Source organism: Talpa occidentalis, unplaced genomic scaffold (assembly GCF_014898055.3).
Source record: "Talpa occidentalis isolate TD23 unplaced genomic scaffold, MPIMG_talOcc4v2.1 talOcc4.15, whole genome shotgun sequence".
Taxonomy (NCBI): Eukaryota; Metazoa; Chordata; class Mammalia; order Eulipotyphla; family Talpidae; genus Talpa; species Talpa occidentalis.
Window position 1 is genome coordinate 48,379,865 of NW_023601543.1, and position 20,853 is coordinate 48,400,717.

Below are 20,853 nucleotides of genomic sequence, written 5' to 3' on the forward strand. Positions count from 1 at the left end.
GCAGGCTGAATTAAAAAAAAAAAAATCCTTCTGCTGTTTCTGGGAAACACATTTAACTGCAAAAGTTAAACATAGATTGAAAGTAAAGTGTTGTAAAACAATTCCACAAGCAAATGGATTCAAAAGGAAGGCAGAAACAACCATATTTATATCAGATAAAATAGACTTTGAACTAAAAAAAGGTAAAAAGAGACATAAGTGGTCACTACATTAAGATCAAGGGGACAGTAAACCAGGAATATCTAATGTTCATCATTATATACTCACCAAATAAGTAGCACCAAAATATACTAGACAATTATTACCATTTCTGAAACAGACATTAAAGAAAATACATATGTAGCATGAGATTTCAACACACTACTCACCAATGGACAGATCAGCAGACAAAAAATAAGTTAGGAAACAATTGCCCTAAATAATTATCTAGATTCATGGCCTTAATAAACATCTATAGGACACTGTACCCCACAAAATCTGTATACACATTTTTCTCAAGCGCATAGGGATCATTCTCCAGGATTGATCGCATCCTGAGCTATAAAGCAAACATAAACAGATACATGAAAATTGAAATCATACCAACTGTTTTCTCTGATCATAAAGGCATCAAACTAGAAAGCAACCATGAACAGAAAGCAAGGAACATTCCCATTTCCTGGAGATTGAATCCCACACCACTGGAAGATATTTGGATTAATGAGGAGATCAAAGATGAAATTAAAATGTACCTTTTGAAGAATGACAATGAGGACACAACTTTTCAGATTGTATGGAACATAGCAAAAGCAGTATTTAGGGATAGGCATAGGAGAGATCCGCCATCAAGGTGAACAGTGGACACCAGGAAAGTGAGCCCCTGCACCAGCATTGTTGTAAATCAGGGATCCCACAATTGCCCTCTAGAACTGAGAGAGGCTAGGCTCTGCAAACGAAGGTAAGAAGGATAGCACACACCAAGCATGGCTGCTGCAGGCCCTGCACCCCATTTTGGAACTGAGTAGAGATAGGGAGAGATCCTCCATCAAGGTGAACAGGAGATATTGGGTAAGTGTAGCCCCTGCGCCATTGTTGGAAGCCAGGGATACCAAGGTTCTCCTCTGGAATTGAGAGATGGTGGACTCCACAAACAAAGGTGAGCAGGATAGTGTGCATGCCAAGCAAGGCTGCTGCAGGCCCTGCACCCCATTTTGGAATTGAGTAGAGACAGGGAGAGATCCACAATCAAGGTGAACTGTGGGCACCAGCGCCATTGTTGGAAGCCAGGGATCCCATGATCCTCTTCTGGAACTGAGTAAATTCAGGAGAAGGGGATCTTCAGGGACAGTGCACATCAGCATATCCACAATATCACTATCCTTGTGGAGTCTGGCATAACAGTGCTAGACTCAGTCTGGCCGTCAGTTCCCAATATTACAGAAGGAGCACCCCAAAGATGCCTGCGAGTACCAGCAGCACAGTGTCCCAATGCATAGAACAAATAAGAAAACAAATGACATGGAGAAGGAAAAATACAGATAACCAAGCAAACCCTAAAGGGAAGGATACGCCACTAACAAAAATCAGCCACAAGAACTCAACAATGACATAGAAGAACTTATTTGCCTGCCAAAGAGAATGTGAAATCATCACAATTAAAAGACATAAAGCCAGAAAGAAAAAGAAAAATACCGGATGGTCTCACTCATAGCAGGAATCTAGAAAACTTAAATAAGGGACCAGGAAAAAGAATAACTATAAGAAAGTAAAAATAAAAATCAACAAACAACTATGAGCCAGAGACACTCTATGTGGGGTGGGGGGGCGGGGAGGGGAAGGATTTGGGTCAAAATAAGAGGGTCGCAATTGTATGGGGAATATAAAAATAAAATTTATATAAAATAATAAAAGTAAATTAAAAGTAAAAATAAAATAAAATAAAATCAGGGAAAATTGCAAAAGTTAAAAAAAAAAAAAAAACAACATAAAGGAAAAAGACTGCTTGAATGCTTGAAACCTGCAGAAGGCTCCCGATGGAGCCAGAGGTGAGCTGGGAAGTTCGCCCATGCTGGCCCATTCTGGCCAGCAGTCCGAGACCAGAGGGGGAGCAGGCACGCACAACCAGGGCAGACCGGGCATGCAGGGGAGTGCATCTCCACATCGTCATTTTAGAACAGGGACCTTTCTTCAATAAAGACTGCTTGAAACTGACAGAAGGCTCCCGGGGGAGCCAGAGGTGACCAGGGAATTTCGCCCATGCCAGGCCCCTTCTGGCCAGCAGTCCGAGCCCAGAGGGGGAGCAGCACCAAAGGCCAGGGCAGACCAGGCGCGCAGGGGAGTGTGTCCACGAACACGGACCTTTCTTCAATAAAGACTGCTTGAAACCGGTAGAAGGCTCCCAGAGGGGCAGAGATGAGCTGGGAAGTTCACCCACGCAGGCTCCTTCTGGCCAGCAGTCTGAGCCCAGAGGGGGAGCGGGCACCCATGGCCAGCCAGGGTAGACCAGGCACGCAGGGGTGTGCATCTCCGCATCGCCATTATAGGATAGGGACTACTCTTCAATAAAGACTGCCTGAAACTGCAGAAAGCTCCCCGCAGAGCCAGAGGGAGAAGGTTCCCTGCACAGTCAGAGGTGAGCTACAGGACCCCACAAGCCTGGTCCCACCTGGCAGGAAGTCAGAGCACAGAGGGGGATCCAGTGATTTGGAACCCAGAGTGCCATCCAAATGCCCCACCTCCAGGGAAGTTTGTTGGACTTCAAGAGCACCTTTGTAATTAAACACAGAAGGACAAGATATTCTGTGACAGCGACCATTAACATACTAAAAGTAACACTGCCTCACTAGACTTCTGGCATAACAGTGTTTGACACGTTTGGACCTCCAGTTTCCGAAACCCCACAAAGAGCACACCAATAAGATGCCAGCCAGTACCAGTGACACAGTGTCCCAACACATACAGCAAATTGGAAAACAGCAGCAGGAGAAGAAAAACTACATGCAACCTAGCAACTCCTCAGGAAAAAGAAACACCACAAAAAGAAAACTACCCAATAGACTGCAATAACAGTGACTTGGAAGAACTTCTGAGCCTTCTAGAAGGAGAATTTAAAATTGCCATGATTAAAAATCTGAAGGAAGTCAAAAATGTCATGGGAAAAATAATAAACAATCAGAAGAATGAAATTGAGTCCCTAAAGAGGGAAGTAAAAGAAATGCAGGAGATCAAAGAATTAATGGAGGCACTGAAGAACTCTGGGAAAAGCAGTGAAAGCAGAATAGATGAAATGGAAGAATGAATAACTACTCTTGAAGACACAGAAATAAAAGAATCAAAACAGTAAAGGAAAGAGAAGTATGAAGTTAAAAGACCAAAGAACAAATTTGGGAACTATCTGACTCCATGAGGAAAGGAAATATAAGAGTTATAGGATTTCCAGAAGGAGAGGAGAGAGACATAGGAACAGAGAAAATATTCGAGGAAATAATTGAAGAGAATGTCCCAAACATGAAGAAGGAGCTGAAAATAGACATACAAGAAGCAAGAAGAACACCAAATTTCCATGATGAAAGGAAGAATACAGCAGGACACATAATAGAAAAGCTCCTAAGAATCCAAGACAAGGAAAAAATAATGAAGCTGACAAGAGGGAAGAAACAGATAATATTCAAAGGAAAACCAATCAGACTGAAATCAGACTTCTCCAAAGAAACACTACGGGCAAGGAGAGAGTGGAGGGACATAGTCAACAGACTCCAGGACAACAAATGCCCACCAAGTATACTCTATCCTGTAAAGCTTTCCTTCCTCTATGAAGAAAGAATAAGAACCTTCCCAGACAAACAGAAACTCTGGAATTACATTACGACTAAACCCCCACTCCAAAAAATACTGCAAGGAGTACTAAAGCCAGAACCAACAGAGGGATGAATAACAGCGAAACAAGGCCAAAAAAAAAAGTTATTAAAAGAATAAATGAATAAAACCAGAGGAAAGACAAAAACAATGGAAAATACAGATGCTAATATAGCAATATTAACTCTAAATTTAAATGGACTAAATTCTTCAATATAAAGACACAGTGGCAGGCTGGATTAAGAAACAAAACCCAACCTTTGCTGTCTCTAGGAAACACATTAAAGTACAAAAGATAAAAATAGACTCCAAGTTAAAGGATGGAAAACAGTCCTACAAGCAAATGGACAAAAAAAAAGAGGGAAGGAACAGCAATACTTATATCAGATAAAACAGATTTCAAACTCAAAAAGGTAAAAAGACACCCCAACGGTCACCACATTGTGATCAAGTGGACGATACTTCAAGAAGAAATAAGACTCATTAACATATACTCACCAAATGAAGGAGCACCAAAATATATCAGACAAGTATTGTCATCTCTGAAAACAGTCATCAGAGAAAGCACATATGGAGTAGGAGACTTCAACACACCATTATCAACTATGGATAGATCGATGAGACAAAAAATAAGTAAGGACACTAAAGCTCTAAGTAAGGATCTAGATCTCCTGGGCTGGACAGACATGTATAGAACACTAAACCCAAAAAATCTGAGTACACGTATTTCTCATGCACACCTGGATCATTCTCCAGGATCGATCACATACTGGGACACAACACAAACATCAACAGATACACCAAGAGTGAAAACATAGCAACCATCTTTTCTGACAATGGAGGTATTAAGCTAGAAGTAAATCATAAAGAGAAGGCAAGGAACTCTTCTACCTCATGGAGATTGAAACCCACACTACTGGAAGAACACTGGACTAATGGGGAGATCAAAGAAGAAAGTAAAAAATTATTTCAGTGAATGACAGTGAGGACACCAATTTCCTAAAAGTATGGGATTCAGCAAAAGCAGTAAGAATAGGGAAATATATAGCAATACAGACTCACATCAGGAAACAAGAAAGAACTCAAAGAAACAACCTAACCTCACAGCTCAAAGAACTACAAAAAGAACCACAAAAATAATCAAAAACTCTAAACCAGTAGAAGAAAAGAAGTAATAAAAACCAAAGCAGATATAAATGAAATCAAAACTATAAAAAAAATCCTAAAGATCAATGAATCCAAAAGCTGGTTCTATGAAAAAAAAAAAAATAGACAAACCCCTAGCCAGGCTAACAGAGGAAAAATGGGAGAAAAGCACAAATAAACAGGATCACAAATGAAAGAGGAGAAATCACAACAGACACATTAGAAGTCAAAAGAATAATCAGAAAATACTATGAACAGTTATATGGAAACAAGTGCAACAATCTAGACGAGATGGACAAATTCCTACAACTCTACAATCACCCAAAGCTAGATAAAAAAGAAATAGAACACCGAAACACACCAATTACATGCAGTGAAATTGAAATGGTAATAAAAAACCTCCCCAAAAACAAACACCCAGGACCCAATGGATTTACAATGAATTCTACCAAACATTCAGAGAGGAATTAGTGCCTATCCTTCACAAAATTTTCCCAAACATTGAGAAGGAAGGGATAATACCAAACACGTTTATGAAGCCAACATTACACTAATACCTAAACCAAACAAGAACAACACAAAAAAAGAAAACTACAGGGCAATCTCTCTAATGAGCACTGATGCAAAAATCCTCAATCAAATTTTAGCTATCAGAATCAAACAATGTATCCATAAGATAATTTACCACGACCAGTAGGATTCATTCCAGGGAGACAAGGATGGTTCAACATCAGAAAATCACTCAACGTCATCCAACAAATCAACAAAAAGAACTATAATATGATAATTTTCCAAAGATGCTGAGAAAGCTTTCGACAAAGTACAACACCCATTCATTATAAAAGCCCTTGAAATTCTTGGGATACAAGGAACAAACCTCAACATCATAAAGGCCATATATGACAAGCCAAGAGCCAGTATCATTCTCAATGGTAAAAAACTGAAAGCATTTCCATTAAGACTGGAACAAGACAAGGATGCCCACTCTCACCACTGGTTTTCAATATAATACTGGAAGTGCTAGTTAGAGCAATAAGAGAAGAGAAAGACATCCAAGGTATCCAAATGGGAAAATAAGAATTTAAACTATCACTATTTGCAGATGATATGATAATATACATAGAGAACCCAAAAAATCCACAGAAAAACTAATTCAACTAATCAATCAGTTTAGTAAATTGGCAGGATACAAAATCAACACGCAAAATCAGTAGCCTTCCTATACACAAACACTAAATCTGAAGAAGAAGAAATAAAAAAAAAATCATCCCTTTTATTATGAAACAAAAAAAAATCAAATACTTAGGAATAATCCTAGCAAAAGAGGTAAAGGACCTATACAAAGAGAACTATAAAATACTGTTAAAAGAAATAGAAAAGAACACAAAGAAATGGAAAGACATCCCCTGCTCATGGATTGGAAGAATTAACATTATCAAAATGGTCATCCTACCAAAGGCAATATACAGATTCAATGCTATTCCAATAAAAATTTCAATGACATTTTTCAAAGAAATAGATCAATTATTGAAATCATATGGAATCACCAAAAACCCCGAATAGCCAAAGCTCTTCTGAAAAAAAAAAAAAAAAAAAAAAAAAGGGAATGGAGGCATCACATGCCCAGACTTCAAACTATACTACAAAGCCATAATCATGAAAACTGCATGGTATTGGAACAAGAACAGACACACAGACCAATGCAATAGAATAGAAAATACAGAAATAAACCCACAGATTTATGGTCAACTAATATTTGACAAAGGAACAAAGAAAGTATGTTCAATAAATGGTGCTGGGAAAACTGGGTTGCTACATGCAAAAGAATGAAGCTTGACTACTACCTCACACCACGCACAAAAACGAACTCAAAATGGATTAAAGAACTAGACATAAGACCTGAAACCAAAAAATACGTAGAAAGAAATATAGTCAAAACACTACATGACATGCATATCAAAGACATCTTTACAGACACATCACCCAAAGGAGTGATAGTGAAGGCAAAGATAAACAGCTGGGACTACATCAAATTAAAGAGCTTCTGCACAACAAAAGAGACAATAACAAAAACAAAGAGAAACCCCACCGACTGGGAGAACATTTTTGCACACAACACTAATGATAAAGGACTGATCACAAAAATCTACAAAGATCTGATGAAACTCAACAAAAATAAAGATAATAATCCAGTCAAAAAATGGGCAGAAGAGCTAAAAAGAAACTTCTCTGAAGAAGAAATGCAAATGGCCAACAGGCATACGAAAAAATGTTCAACATCACTTGTAATCAGGAATTGCAAATTAAAACTACTATGAGATACCATGTTTCACCAGTGAGAATGGCACATATTAAGAAACAAGCAACAACAAATATGTCAAGTTTGTTGTCAAATTTGTCAAGTTTGTGGAGAAAGAGGAACTATCCTGCACTGCTGGTGAGAGTGCAAACTGGTCCAACCACTATGGAGAGCTGTGTGGAGATTTCTTGACCTAAAAACATAGAGCTTCCATATGATCCTGCTATTGCACTCCTAGGTATTTACCGAAATGACACAGAAACAGTAATTCCAAAGGGGACCTGCATCCCTATGTTTATAGCAGCACTATTTACAGTAGCTAAGCTATGGAAACAACCCAAATGCCCCAAAATAGATGAGTACATCAAGAAGATGTGGTACCTATACACAATGGACTATTACTCAGCATTCAAAAAAGATAAACACATGCAGTTTGCAGGAACATGGATGGACCTAGAAGGGATCGGGCTCAGTGAAATAAGTCAGAAAGAAAAAGAAAAAATACCGGATCGTCTTACTCATAGCAGGTATTTAGAAATCCTAAATAGGAGACCAGGAAAAAACTAATCAATACAAAGTAAAAATCAAAATCAACAAGCAACTATAAACCAGAGACACACTACAGGGTGGGGGGAGGGACGGTGAAAGAAAGGACTAGAGTCAAAATAAGGGGGTGTCGCAATTGTATGGGGAATATAACCAAAATGAAAATGCATACATTGTGCAAAGATGAAGATGATGTAAGAATTATATAAAATAGTTAAATAAAAATGCATAAAGACAAAAAGTAAAATAATGATATGAGGAATATAAGTAATGAACTAAAGACTGAAATTGATTCTTTTAAAAAGATATGGAGGATATACAGGATATTAAAACATAAGTGAAGGAGCTAAAGAACTCTTGGAAAAATAACAAAAACAGAATTAATGAAATGGAAGAATGGATCAATGCCATGAAAGATAAAAACAACCAAAAGATAAAAAGATAAAAAGAACCAAAAAAGAAAAGGAAAGTGAAGTACAAGGGAAAAAAAAAAAGAAGAAGAAACACTTGGAGAACTGTATGATTTCATGGGGAAAGGAAATATAAGAGTTACAGGAATCCTAGAAGGTGAGGAGAGAGACTATGGAACCAAGAAACTATAAGGAGTTAATCAAAGAGAAATTCGCAAGCATGATTAAGGAGATGAAAACAGACATTCAAGAAGTGAGAAGAACACCAAATTACCACAGTATAAAAAAATAACAAATAAATTAATAAATAATAAATAATTAAGTAAAAAATCTATGTGGAAAATAAGGAAAACTACAGCATGGCACATCATAGTAAAACTTCCAAGAGCCCAAGACATGGAACAAATAAAGAAGCTGACAAGGGAGAAGAAACAGTTAACCTATAAAGGAAAACCAGTCATGCTAACATAAGGCTTTTTCAAAGAAATGCTACGGGCAAGAAGAAAATAGAGTGACATATTTAACTAACTCCAAGTCAAAAAATGCCAACTAAACATAATTTACTCTGCAAAGCTCTCCTTTTACTTTGAAGGAAAAATAAGAACCTTCTCAGACAAACAGACTCTTCAGAAATTTATGACTACTAAACCTCCACTCCAAAAAATACTACAGGAAGTCCTAAAGCCAAAAATAACAAGAACAACAAGAACAACAACAACAACACCAACAACAAAAAAAAAAAAGAGAAATGAATTAGAATAGAATGAGATAAGGAATAAAATCACAAAAAGACAAAATGGCAAATACAGATGCCAATGTATCAATATTAACTCTAAATGTAAATGGACTACACTTATCAATTAAAAGACACAGAGCAGCAGGCTGGATTATGAAACAAATCTGGGGACTCCCTGGTGGTGCAGGTGTTAAGACAGCACTGTCAAGCGCTTGCCAGCCACTGCAGCACTTGTTTGATCCCAGGCCAGCCAGGAGCAACCCACAAGGCACAGCAGACCTCTCTTGCCTTGCCCACTGCTCCCCTCAGCAGTGTATTTCAGTAGATCCTCCTGTTCTGATCACCACTTTCTCTGGTGAATCCTTTCACCCACTGCACCTCTGGCTTAAACCCCAGTTGTTGTATGCATAAATAAATAAATCTTTAAAAAACACAAAATCCAGCCTTCTGCTGTCTCTAGGAAACACATTTAACTATAAAAGATAAACATAGACTGAAAGTAAAAGGTTGGAAAACAATCCTACAAGCAAATAGATCAAAAAGAAAAGGCAGGAAAAGCTATACTTATATCAGATGAAATAGACTTCAAACTAAAAAATGTAAAAGGAGACATAGATGGATACTACAATATGATTAAGGGGACAATGCATCAGGAAGATATAACACTCATCAGCATATGCTCACCAAATGAAGAAGCACCAAAATTTATAAGACAATTATTATAAGCTTTGAAAATAGACATTGGAGAAAATGCATATATACTAGGAAACTTCAGCACCCCACTCTCACCAATGGACCAATCAACGAGACAAAAGAAAAACAAAGACACTAGAGCCCTAAATAAAGACCTAGACCTCATGGGATTAACAGGCATCTATAGGACACTGCACCCAAAAAAATCCAAGTACACATTTTTATCAAATGCACATGGATTATATTCCAGAATCAATCACATATTGGGCCAAAAGACAAACATCAACAGATACATTAAGATCAAAATCTTTCCAAGTATCTTCTCTTATCATAAAGGCATTAAACTAGAAATAATCCTTGAAGAGAAAACAAGGAGCCTTCCTATTTCACGGAGAGTGAAATCCACACTATTGGAAGATCATTGGATTCAACTGGAGATCAAAGTAGAAATTTAAAAATACTTTGAGTCAAACAACAATGAGGACACCACTTTTTCAGAATGTATGGGGCACAGCAAAAGCAATAATAATTGGAAAGTTATATAGCAATAAAGGCTGACGTTAAGAAACAAGAAAGAACTCAAAGAACCAACTAATCTCTAGTTCTCAAAGAACTAGAAAAAGGACAATAGCAACAAAAAACTCCACAAAAGCCTGTAGAAGAAAGGAAATAATAAAAATAAAAGCAGAAATGAATGAAATAGAAATTGAAAAAAAAAAAAAAACAGACCACAGGATCAATGAAAGCAAGAGTTGGTTTGTTGAAAAAATAAACAAAATAGACAAACCTCTAGTCAGGATCACGATGAAAAAACAGAGAAAACACAAATAAATAGGATGATAAACAAAAGAGCAGAAATTATGACAGAGTCTGTAGAAATCAAAAGAATAATCAGAGATTACTATGAACATTTATAGGCCAACAAGCTCAATGATCTAGAAGAGATGGACAAATTCCTGGAATGCTATATTCATCCAAAGCTAGATAAAGAAGAAATATAACACCTAAACAGACCAATTATAAGCAGCAAATTGAAGCATTAATCAAAAAACACTCTCCCAAAACAAAAGCCCAGAACAAGACAGCGTCACCAATGAATGCTGTCAAATGTTCAGACATGAACTAGTGCCTATCCTACACAAACTCTTTCAAAATATTTACAAAGTAGGAATACTACCAAATACGTTCTATGAAGCCAACATTACACTAAGATCAAAACCAAACAAAGACAACACATAAAAGAAAACTACAGCCCAATCTCCCTAATGAACACCAATACAAAAATCCTCAATTAAATCCCTAAAAGAATCCAACACTGCATCAAAAGGATAATATATAATGACCAAGTGGGATTTATTCCAGTGGCACAAGGATGGTTCAGCATATACACCATGGAATATTACTCAGCATTCAAAAAAGATAAACACATGCAATTTGCAGCAACATGGATGGTGCTGGAAGGGATCATGCTCAGCGAAATAAGCCAGAAAGAAAAAGAAACATACCGGATGGTCTCACTCATAGCAGGAATCTAGAAAACATAAATAAGAGTCCAGGAAAAAGAATAACTATAAGAAAGTAAAAATCAAAATCAATAAACAACTATGAACCAGAGACACTCTATGGGGTGCGGGGGGCGGTGAAAGGAGGGATTGGGGTTAAAATAAAGGGGTTGCGATTGTATGGGGAATATAAAAATAAAATTTAAATTAAAAAAATAGAAAAAGAACAAAAAAAAAAGAAATCAATTAATGCAATCCAAAACATCAATAAAAAGAAAAATAAAAACCATATGATCATATCAATAGATGCTGAGAAAGCATTCAACAAAGTTCGACAGCCACTTATGGTGAAGGCCCTTGAAATTCTCGGGATAGAAGGAGCATACATTTACGTGATGAAAGCCATGTATGACAAACCCTCAGCCAATATTATTCTCAATGATTGAAACCTGAAATCCTTTCCATTAAGATCAGGAACAAGACAAGGATGTCCAGTCTCACACTGTTTTGCAATGTACTACTTGAAGTCCAGCCAGAGCAATAACACAAGAGAAAGTCATACAAGGAATACAAATAGGGAAAGAAGAACTAAAACTATCATTATTTGCAGATGATAAATATACATAGAGAACCCTAAAAACTCCACAGAAAAACTATTCAAAATAATGACCCAGTTTATAAAGTAGCAGGATACAAAAACAACACACAAAAATCAGTAGCCTTCCTATATGCAAACAGTCAATCTGGAGAAGATTAAATCAAGAAAACCATCCCTTTTATAATTGAGACAAAAAATGAAATACTTGGGAATAAATCTAACAAAGGAGGTGAAGGACCTATACAAAAAAAATAATAAAACATTGTTTCAAGAAATAGAATAAAACACAAAGAAATGGAAACACATCCCTGCTTATGGATTTGAAGAATTAACATTATCAAAATGGCCATCCTAACAAAAGCAATTTACAGATTCAACACTATTTCAATAAAAATCTCAATGACATATTTCTAAGAAATAGAACAAAAATTCATGAAATTTATATGGAGCCACAGTAACCTCAGATAGCCAAAGCTCTCATGGCTAAAACAAAGGAGAATGGAGGTATCAGACTGCCAGACTTCAAAATATACTGAAATCCTTAATAACTAAAACAGTATGGTAGTACAACAAAAACACACACAGAGAGCAATGGAACCCAATACAAAGCCCAGAAATAATGCCACACTTGTAGTATGGACAACTAATCTTTGACAAAGAATCAAAGAACATGCAATGGAACAAGGACAGTTTGTTGAATAAATGGTGCTTTGAAAACTGGACCACCATTAGCAAAAGGATGAAACTAGACCACTACCTCACACCATGTACAAAAATCAACTCAAAATGGATAAAATAATAAGACCTGAAACCATGAAATATATAGAAGAAAATATAGGTAAAACACTATGTGACACACATCTCAGTAACATCATTAAAGACTCATCCCCTGAAGCAAAGAAAGTGAAGGGAAAGATAAACAGCTTGGGCTACATCAAAATAAAAAGCTTCTGTACAGCAAAAGATACATTAACCAAAACAAAGAGACAACCTACTGATTGGGAGAACATTTTTGTACTCCATACAACTGATAAGGGACTGATCACAAAGATATACAAAGAACTCACACAACTCAACAAAATCAAAGTAAACAATCCAGTCAAAAAATGGGCATAAGTACTTAAAAGACACTTCTCCAAAGCGTAGATGCAAATGTCAAACAGGCATATGAAAAATGTTCAACATTCTGCATAATCAGGGAAATGCAAATCAAAATGAAAATGAGATACCACCTTACATCCCAGGCAAAGGACATATTAATATCAAACAAACAAACAAACAAACAAAAAAAAACTAGCAATAGGAAATGTTGGTGGGTATGTGGTGAAAAAAGAACACTCCTCCACTGCCAGTGGGAATGCAAACTGGTCCAGCCACTATGGAAAGCTGTGTGGAGGTTCGTCAGACTAATAAAAAATGTAAATTCCATATAACACAGCAATTTAATTCCTAGGGATCTATCCAAAGGACACAAAAACATCAATTCAAAGGGATACCTGTACCCCTATGTTTACTGCAGCACTATTTATAATAGGTAAGACTTGGAAACAATCCAAATGCCCAAAAATAGATGACTGGATCAAAAAGAGGTGGTATATATATATACACGTTGGAATACTATTCAGCTAATAAAAAAGATAATTTTTAAAAATATTTATTTATTTATTTATACAAGCACTGGGTAAAGTCAGAAGTGGGAAAGGGTGAGTGAATTCACCAGAGCCAGAGCGGGGAGCAAAGCTGGCAGACTGATGAAATACACTGCTGAGGGGAGCAGCAGGTGTGGCAGGAGAGGTCTGTCGCGCCATGTGGGACCCTCTCCAGTGAGTGGGGATCGAACCTACACTGCAGAGGCTGTGGGCTTCTTCGCAGCCCAGCACTCAACCTCTGCGCCACCAGGGGAGGCCCTAAAAATGATAAATTAATGTCATTTGCAGAAACATGGATGGAACTAGAAAGGATTATGCTCAGTGAAATAAGTTAGAAGGAAAAAGGAAAATATCACATGGTTTCACTTATAGGAGGATTGTAGGGGAACCAAATAAGTGATCAGAGATAAAAGTAGATTCCTGGCTGGCCAGGGAGATTCCCACATGGCTCTGCAGACCTCTCCTGTCATGCCCACTGCTCCCCTCAGTGCTGCTTTCGTTCCCTGTGCCTGTTCTGCTCCCCACTCTGTCTCTGGTGAATCCTCTCACCTTCCTGCATCTGTGGCCTGTACCCCAGCTCTTGTATAAAAAAAATCTTTTAAAATAAATAAAAAAACAGGGGAGAGAAGAGCACAAGGGTCTGTGGTGATGTTTCACAGGTGATGGGAGATTTATGGAGACTAAACTTGGGGGTAGAAATCAAATATTGTACAAAAATGAAAAACAGTGTAAGAAAATAATAAAAAAAGAGAGAAAGAAACACACCAGGAAACACAATCATTAGAAAAGGTAACAGGACAAGAATCTGCTCAGAGGCCAGAGCTCGATTTCAAACAAAACACAGTGGATAAACAGCAGAGCAATCAATACAGTGGGATTGTTGTATTTTAAGAAAGGGGAAAATATTTGAAACTACTGGGCTTTTAATTTTTCCTTTGTTTAAAAAAAAATTAATAACCACTGAACTGAAAAAATACTGGAATTTACAACACAATCAGAGCAATGTTAGGACGTTCAGTTTAACAAAATTTTATGATTAATTGTAACTGAAAACCTATGTAATAAAAAATTAAAATTACCTGTAACATTTGACAGAGATGTCAGAAGGAAAAAAAATAAAAAGTAAAGTATGTAGCAATAGGGACTCACATCAAAAAACAAGATAGAAATCAAAGAAACAACCTAATATCTCAAAGAAATAGAAAAAGAATAAGTAAAAGCCCCCCAAAAGCCAGTAAGATAAAGGAAATAATAACAATTCAAGTAGCAATGAATTAAATAGAAATAAAAAAGAAAATCCAAAAAAATCAATGAAACCAAAAGCTGTTTCTTTGAAAAAAAAAGAAAAACTAATTGGACAATGTCTTCTAGCCAGGCTAACAAAGAATAAATGGGAGAAAACACAAATAAATTGGATTATAAATGAGGATGACTCAGTGGATAATAAGAGATTACTATGAACATTTATATGCAAGTTAGTTCAATAATCTAGAATAGTTGGACAAATTCCTAGAAATATACAATCATCCAAAACTATATGAAGAAGAAATTAAAAAAAAAAACAGCAATAAAACCAATTATAAGCAAATAAATTGTAACAGTAATCAAAAACCTCCCCCAAAACAGACTCCCAGGACCAGATGGTTTGAGAAATGAGTTTTTCAAAGCGTTCCAGGATGAAATGGTGCCTATCTGACACAAACTCTTTCAAAAAATTGAGAAAGAAGAAATAGGACCAAATAAGTTTTTTGAAGCCAACATTACACTAATACCAAAACCAAACAAAGACAACACAAAAACAAGAAAACTACAGGCCAGTCTCCCTAGTGAACACAGATGAAAAATCCTCAATAATACCCTAGCAAACAGAATTCAACAGTGTATCAAAAGGATAATACGCCAGACCAAGGGGGATTTATTCCAGGGCCACAAGGATATTTCAACATCTGAAAATGAATTAATGTAATTCACCAAAGGAAAATGAAAACCACATGATCATATCAACAGATGCCGAGAAAGCATTCCTCAAAGTCCATTTAGGATGCAGGCCCTTGAAATTCTTGGGATAGAAGGAATATACCTTAACATAATAAAAGCTGTATCAACAAACCCATATTATTCTCAATGGTGAAAAACTGAAATCCTTCCCCTTAAGATCTGGAACAATCCAAGGATGTCCACTGTCATTACTGGTTTTTAATATGCATATTTTAAATTGGGTGATATGCATAACTTTAGCTCACAGTCTCTGGTAGGTAATCTGCCTGTGAGAAAGGCAAGAATTTAGAAGATAAAATATTTTATCATAAGGAAAATGCCTTTTATTTTTATTTTGTTATTTTGGAAATCTCCTTTTTGATAAATTAGTACATTTGAGAATAACAACTTAGCATTTTCAATGTTGTGACATAAGGCTAGTACATAATGTACATTAATTTAGGATGAATGATGGAGTGAGTGGGTTTGGAGTACGGGGTCCTTGGGTTCACTCTGGGAAAGGTTTCACCAAAGCTCCGTTTTCAACAGCACAGGGCGAGTTTCCCAGGCGAGGTTCTCCATGAGACAGAGACGTTAATTATATTTAAAGGGCAGATTTATTTGGAAAGTGACAGAATAATAAAGTACACTTGCAAAGACACAAGTGGGCAGAAAGAGCTGTTCTGAAAGGGGCATGTTTGCTGAGAGTCCTGCATGGTTGCAGGCAGGAGGCCTTGAGGAGAACTGCCTCCACTGAGGGAGGTTGGTGAAGAGAAGTCACAGAAAATTCCTTTTAGTTGGAGGTCTGTGGGTTTCTCCTGGGGAAGGCCTTAGGTTTAGGTGGCTGTTGGTGCTGATGGCTGAGGGTGAGCATAAGAATGAGGCAGGGCTCTTCACCACAGGGCCACACCTCTGCCTTTGCCTCTGTGTTCTTTGTCCTGCCTCGCCCACTGCTCCCCTCAGCAGTCTTCGGTCTGTCTGCCTGTTCTGCTCTGTCTGTGGTGAATTCTCTCACCCTCTAGCACCTCTGACTGTGCCCCAGTTTAAGAAAAAAAAATATTGAATTTGGATTGAGTAAGATCTTGTTTTCTCACCCTTCCTACTTCCTCTTTTCCATGGAACAGACTCATTTTCTTCTGTTTTTATATTGTGCCCTTCTGTTTCACAACTCTTTAATTATGTTCTGACTGTTGGCTCCCCATTTCCCATTTAATTTCAGGAATGCTGTGAAGGTTAGCCTCTACAAGGGCCTTTCATAATATGCCAGGTATTCATTACTTGATTGCAACTCTCCCATTTCCTGCAACTATGGTAAAAAAGCACCTGTACCCCAATGAGGATAACCTGAAAAGCTTTAAACAACTCATTATCCTTTTTATAAGAAGAAACCAAAAGAAACTCTAGAAGAATAAGAAGGATGTTCACAGTCCTAGTATGAGATAATTGCAAATGTCAAGTTGATAATTGCAAATGTCATAAATGAATTTAAATCATGAAAGGAACTTTGGAGGGAGGAAATCAGGAGCATTCTAGCTGTGATGTTCTTACACAGTACCGTAGGGGTGTATCTGACAAGGTGGCCTTTTAATGTCTATATAACAAACTCCCTGCATGATTATGGGTAGGAGGCTTGCCTGAATGTGTTTCTGATGTTTAAAGAGAGTCTATTTGCCATGCTCAAGATCTTTGCTTTGCGGATGGCCAAGAATCCAGTAATATTTCAAATAGTATGTCTTCTTTTGGTAATTGGTTAGCCTTCTAATTTCTGTATAATCCTATAGTAGTGAACTGAATGTCCTTTCTATTCTTCTAAATGGCTGATTTGGGCTTCATTTAATAGAAACGTTTAGGTTATTACTTATGCAAGAGCATCTACCTTGAGATAGAAGGTAGGAACATTTCTCCTAATGAGCTCACAGAACGGATGCAGTGATCAGAAACAGGATTAAAGTCCATGTTTACTTAAAAAAAGGCTTTATTGCATACTTGCTAGATATCTAAGGGATTTAAGAATAAAACAGAATGAAAAAGAAAATGGAGCCAAGCTTCAGTCTGACCTTTTGCTGTGTCTGTAGGTCTATGTTCTTGTAGAAACTAGTATAATAACCAATGAGTATCAAAGAAATGGTTCAGATCATCTAATTGTGTTGTATGAGAATGAGAGAACTATTGCCAATGTGATTATTGGAAACTATAGTGAACAATTTCAAAGTCTGAGACAGGGCCATACATGTAAAAAACATTGTCCTTATGAACCCTAGTGATAAGTTCCTGGCACACATGTTGGTGCAAGAAATTCCCCTTGGGACATGAAAAGTTGCCAACTTTGCCATCCTTGGGGTATCTGCATATGCAAAGGCTCAGTTGTATATCTGTAAAGAGACTTGATTAATACTACTCTGTTTAAAAAATATTTACTTCATATTCATGTGCATCTTAACCTATAATGCTGGGCATGGTCTCTGCATGTGGTAGGGGTTCTAGCAGACTCTAATGCTGTGTGTGGGCCAAAAGACACCTAAGTGGTTGCTTCTCACCAAGGGGCTGGGGCCTCCCTCTGCCTTCCTGGCTTTACTTGCTCTTCTGCATGGGGTGCACAGTTGCATGGGAGGTCTCTGGCCTCCGGTAATCATGCGCTGGCTGGAGGGCAATTTCCTGGATTGCTGCTCACCTTTTTTTCGGGGCCCTTCTTCTGCCTTTACTTGGTTCCATAAGGGGTGCTCAGGGGTCACTCAGTAGAAGAATTCTTGTTTTCAATCACAGAGAGCCACTGGAGTTTTTTTGTTTTAATATGAGGGATGCTAGTGGATCTTTGGTTATAGGAGTTTGTCTATATAGTCGTGCCTTGAATCATAACTGAGCATGTAACATGAGACCAAAAAATGCCTGCACAACCTGATTAAAATATGTACTAGTGGGTCTTCCCTGGTGGCGCAGCGGTTGAGCGCTGGTCTGCGAAGCTGCCTGCAGCCTCTGCAGTGGTGGTTTTATCCCCGGCCACCAGCGAGGGTCCCACATTTCGTGACAGACCTCTCCTGTCTCGCCCGCTGCTCCCCTCAGCAGTGTATTAAAAATATATGTACTAGTGCTTCAACTTGCCATGTTTTTTGGTAGTAGTTTACACAAGCTTCTTAGTCTGGAAAATACAGATCTGGATAACTGGCTTTCTACTGTGTTTTGTTTTTATTATGAAGATATATCTTGTTTCTCTGATACCATATGTTTCATCTGACAAGGCAGCTAGACCCTCATTTCCCTGTCTTGTGATAAATCAGAATTAATGCAATGACTTAAAAAAGTTCAGTGCTTCTGATGCCTTCTCTAAGACTCTCCCTTAAAGGGCAACTAATACATACCCCTGAAAGTAACAAACCATACTTATTACCTTGGACAGATGCAATCCAAGAGGATTATATGAAGACAATGCTTGACAAATCTCTACCTGGCCACTGAACAAGGGCTTTAATTTGGATAGGATTTTTTTATATTTCCAAAACCTATCAATATCACTATTTTTAGTCTCTAGACAGGCTGTTCTTATCAGCTTCTGGGCATCAGTAATTAGGTAATTTGAAGGCTTGGTCCAGTGTTTTCTATGATGCTGTAATATACTCCAAGTATTGAAGGAAATGTTTTGATTTTATGACATACCAGGGCATTATTAGAAACAGTTTATTCTGGGATTTATCCTGATGCTATAAATGCTTATTCATTTGCCTCTCATGAAATGGTTTACACTTGGTATAAGTGACCTTTTCATGGATTCTTCATTCCATTTCTCTTCTTTTTGCAAGATACACTTCAGGCCTCCTGTCTCTGCTTCTGGACAAATTTCTGGGTATTTATTGATTAAAATCAGACTACCAGTAATGTTTCAGAGAAATGCCCATAGTGTTACTTTTCTAACTTCCTCTCAAAGCATCTGATTTTAGGAGATAAATATGAGAAAAAAGAAGACAGTAGCAAAAGACAACAAACCGGCAACCTTGTGAATATTTTGCAAGATGGTATATTACATAGACTCCTGAAGCTGAACATTGTTAATCTAAAAGTTGTCTTTTTTTTTCTTTCTTTTCTCCAGGTACACAATGCTAGTGATTTGCTGATTAAACCCCTGGAAAATTTCCGGAAGGAGCAAATAGGCTTCACCAAGGTACATACTCACCAAATGTGTAAGATATATTTTACAGCAGTTGGATATTTTTTTTGACAAGCACTCTTACATCCTCAGTAGTGAGGAAGGTTCATTTCTATAAGAAAACATATCATGGAAAAAACTCCTGAAAATCTTGCAGTGATTATGGGCTATGTTACCAAGAAGCTCTAACTGTGGACAAGTCACTTCATTGGGAGCTTCATTTGTCCATCTGGAAAATGAGGAGCTTTATAATAGCTGTTATCAAAGAGTGCTGGGCACTGGGTTAGATACTTTATATTTATCATCTAATTACTACCCTGTGAGATTCTGATATTATTACCGTTTTGTAAATGAGGCCACTGGGCTTTGGATAAGATAAAGTACATGGTAAGTGTTATATAGCAAGTAACAGTAGCTGGACTTTAGACTTAACAGTCTTTTAGTTTTAAATACCACAATCATTCCCTTAAGCCATACTGACTAGATTTATGCTAATCATACAACATGGTAGCAACTAGCTATTGAAATAAAGTAAAATTAACTACTGAATTTCGCTCTGTCTCTGGTGAATCCTATCACCCTCCTGCACATCTGGCTTTATACCCCAGTTCTTGTATAAATAAATAATCTTCTTTAAAAAAAACAAAAAAAAAACAAAAACAAAACTCAGTTTCCTAGTTTGGGAAACTAAACTTTAGACACATTTTAGGAACCACATGTGACTAGTAGCTACTATGTTGAACAGCACACATATATAATATTTCCAACATTGTAGATATTTTTACTAGATAGCACTGTGGCAAATATTCATATACCTCCTAGCTTTACCAGCATAGACCACACTGATGGCCCAGTGTCTCATAAAGGGGTGTGAATAATTGTAAAACTCATTCTTTTCAGGTAGGTGTGTGCCTATTTTGTGAACTTTAGTCATGTGTGCAATGTGTAACCAAGATACTCTGGCAGAAATAAATGTATCAATAGTATCTTGACCAAGCATATGGCCCATTTAAGACTAAGAACTTTTCGATCCAGTGGTTATTATCTAGAATGTCATGCCAAACAGTTTGGATCAAAGATATGAAAGAAACAAGTTCTAAGAAGAAATAGAAAATTAGTGAACTATTATGCTTTCTGAAAATTATCAGTTAATTTGAGCATTATTTTGACTGACTGGAATTCAAGCACAGTGAGTTCTCTGGATAACCCAGCAATTCTGGATTCTGCTTATTTCATCCAGAGTCTCGTAAGCATAAGCACTTAGTTGAGAACAATATAATCGAGGGACAGACAATCTTTAAAATCACATGGTCAGAAAATAATGA

General features: G+C 37.3%; 1 protein-coding gene across 1 annotated transcript in view; it reads left to right on the forward strand.

The window, feature by feature from the left end:
- Positions 1-20,853, forward strand: part of OPHN1 (oligophrenin 1) — a 414,559-nt gene that overhangs the window by 122,106 nt on the left and 271,600 nt on the right. The window contains exon 5 of the mRNA XM_054695894.1: positions 19,472-19,543. Coding sequence (XP_054551869.1) covers positions 19,472-19,543 — 72 coding nt within the window. The remainder of the gene's footprint in view (positions 1-19,471; positions 19,544-20,853) is intronic.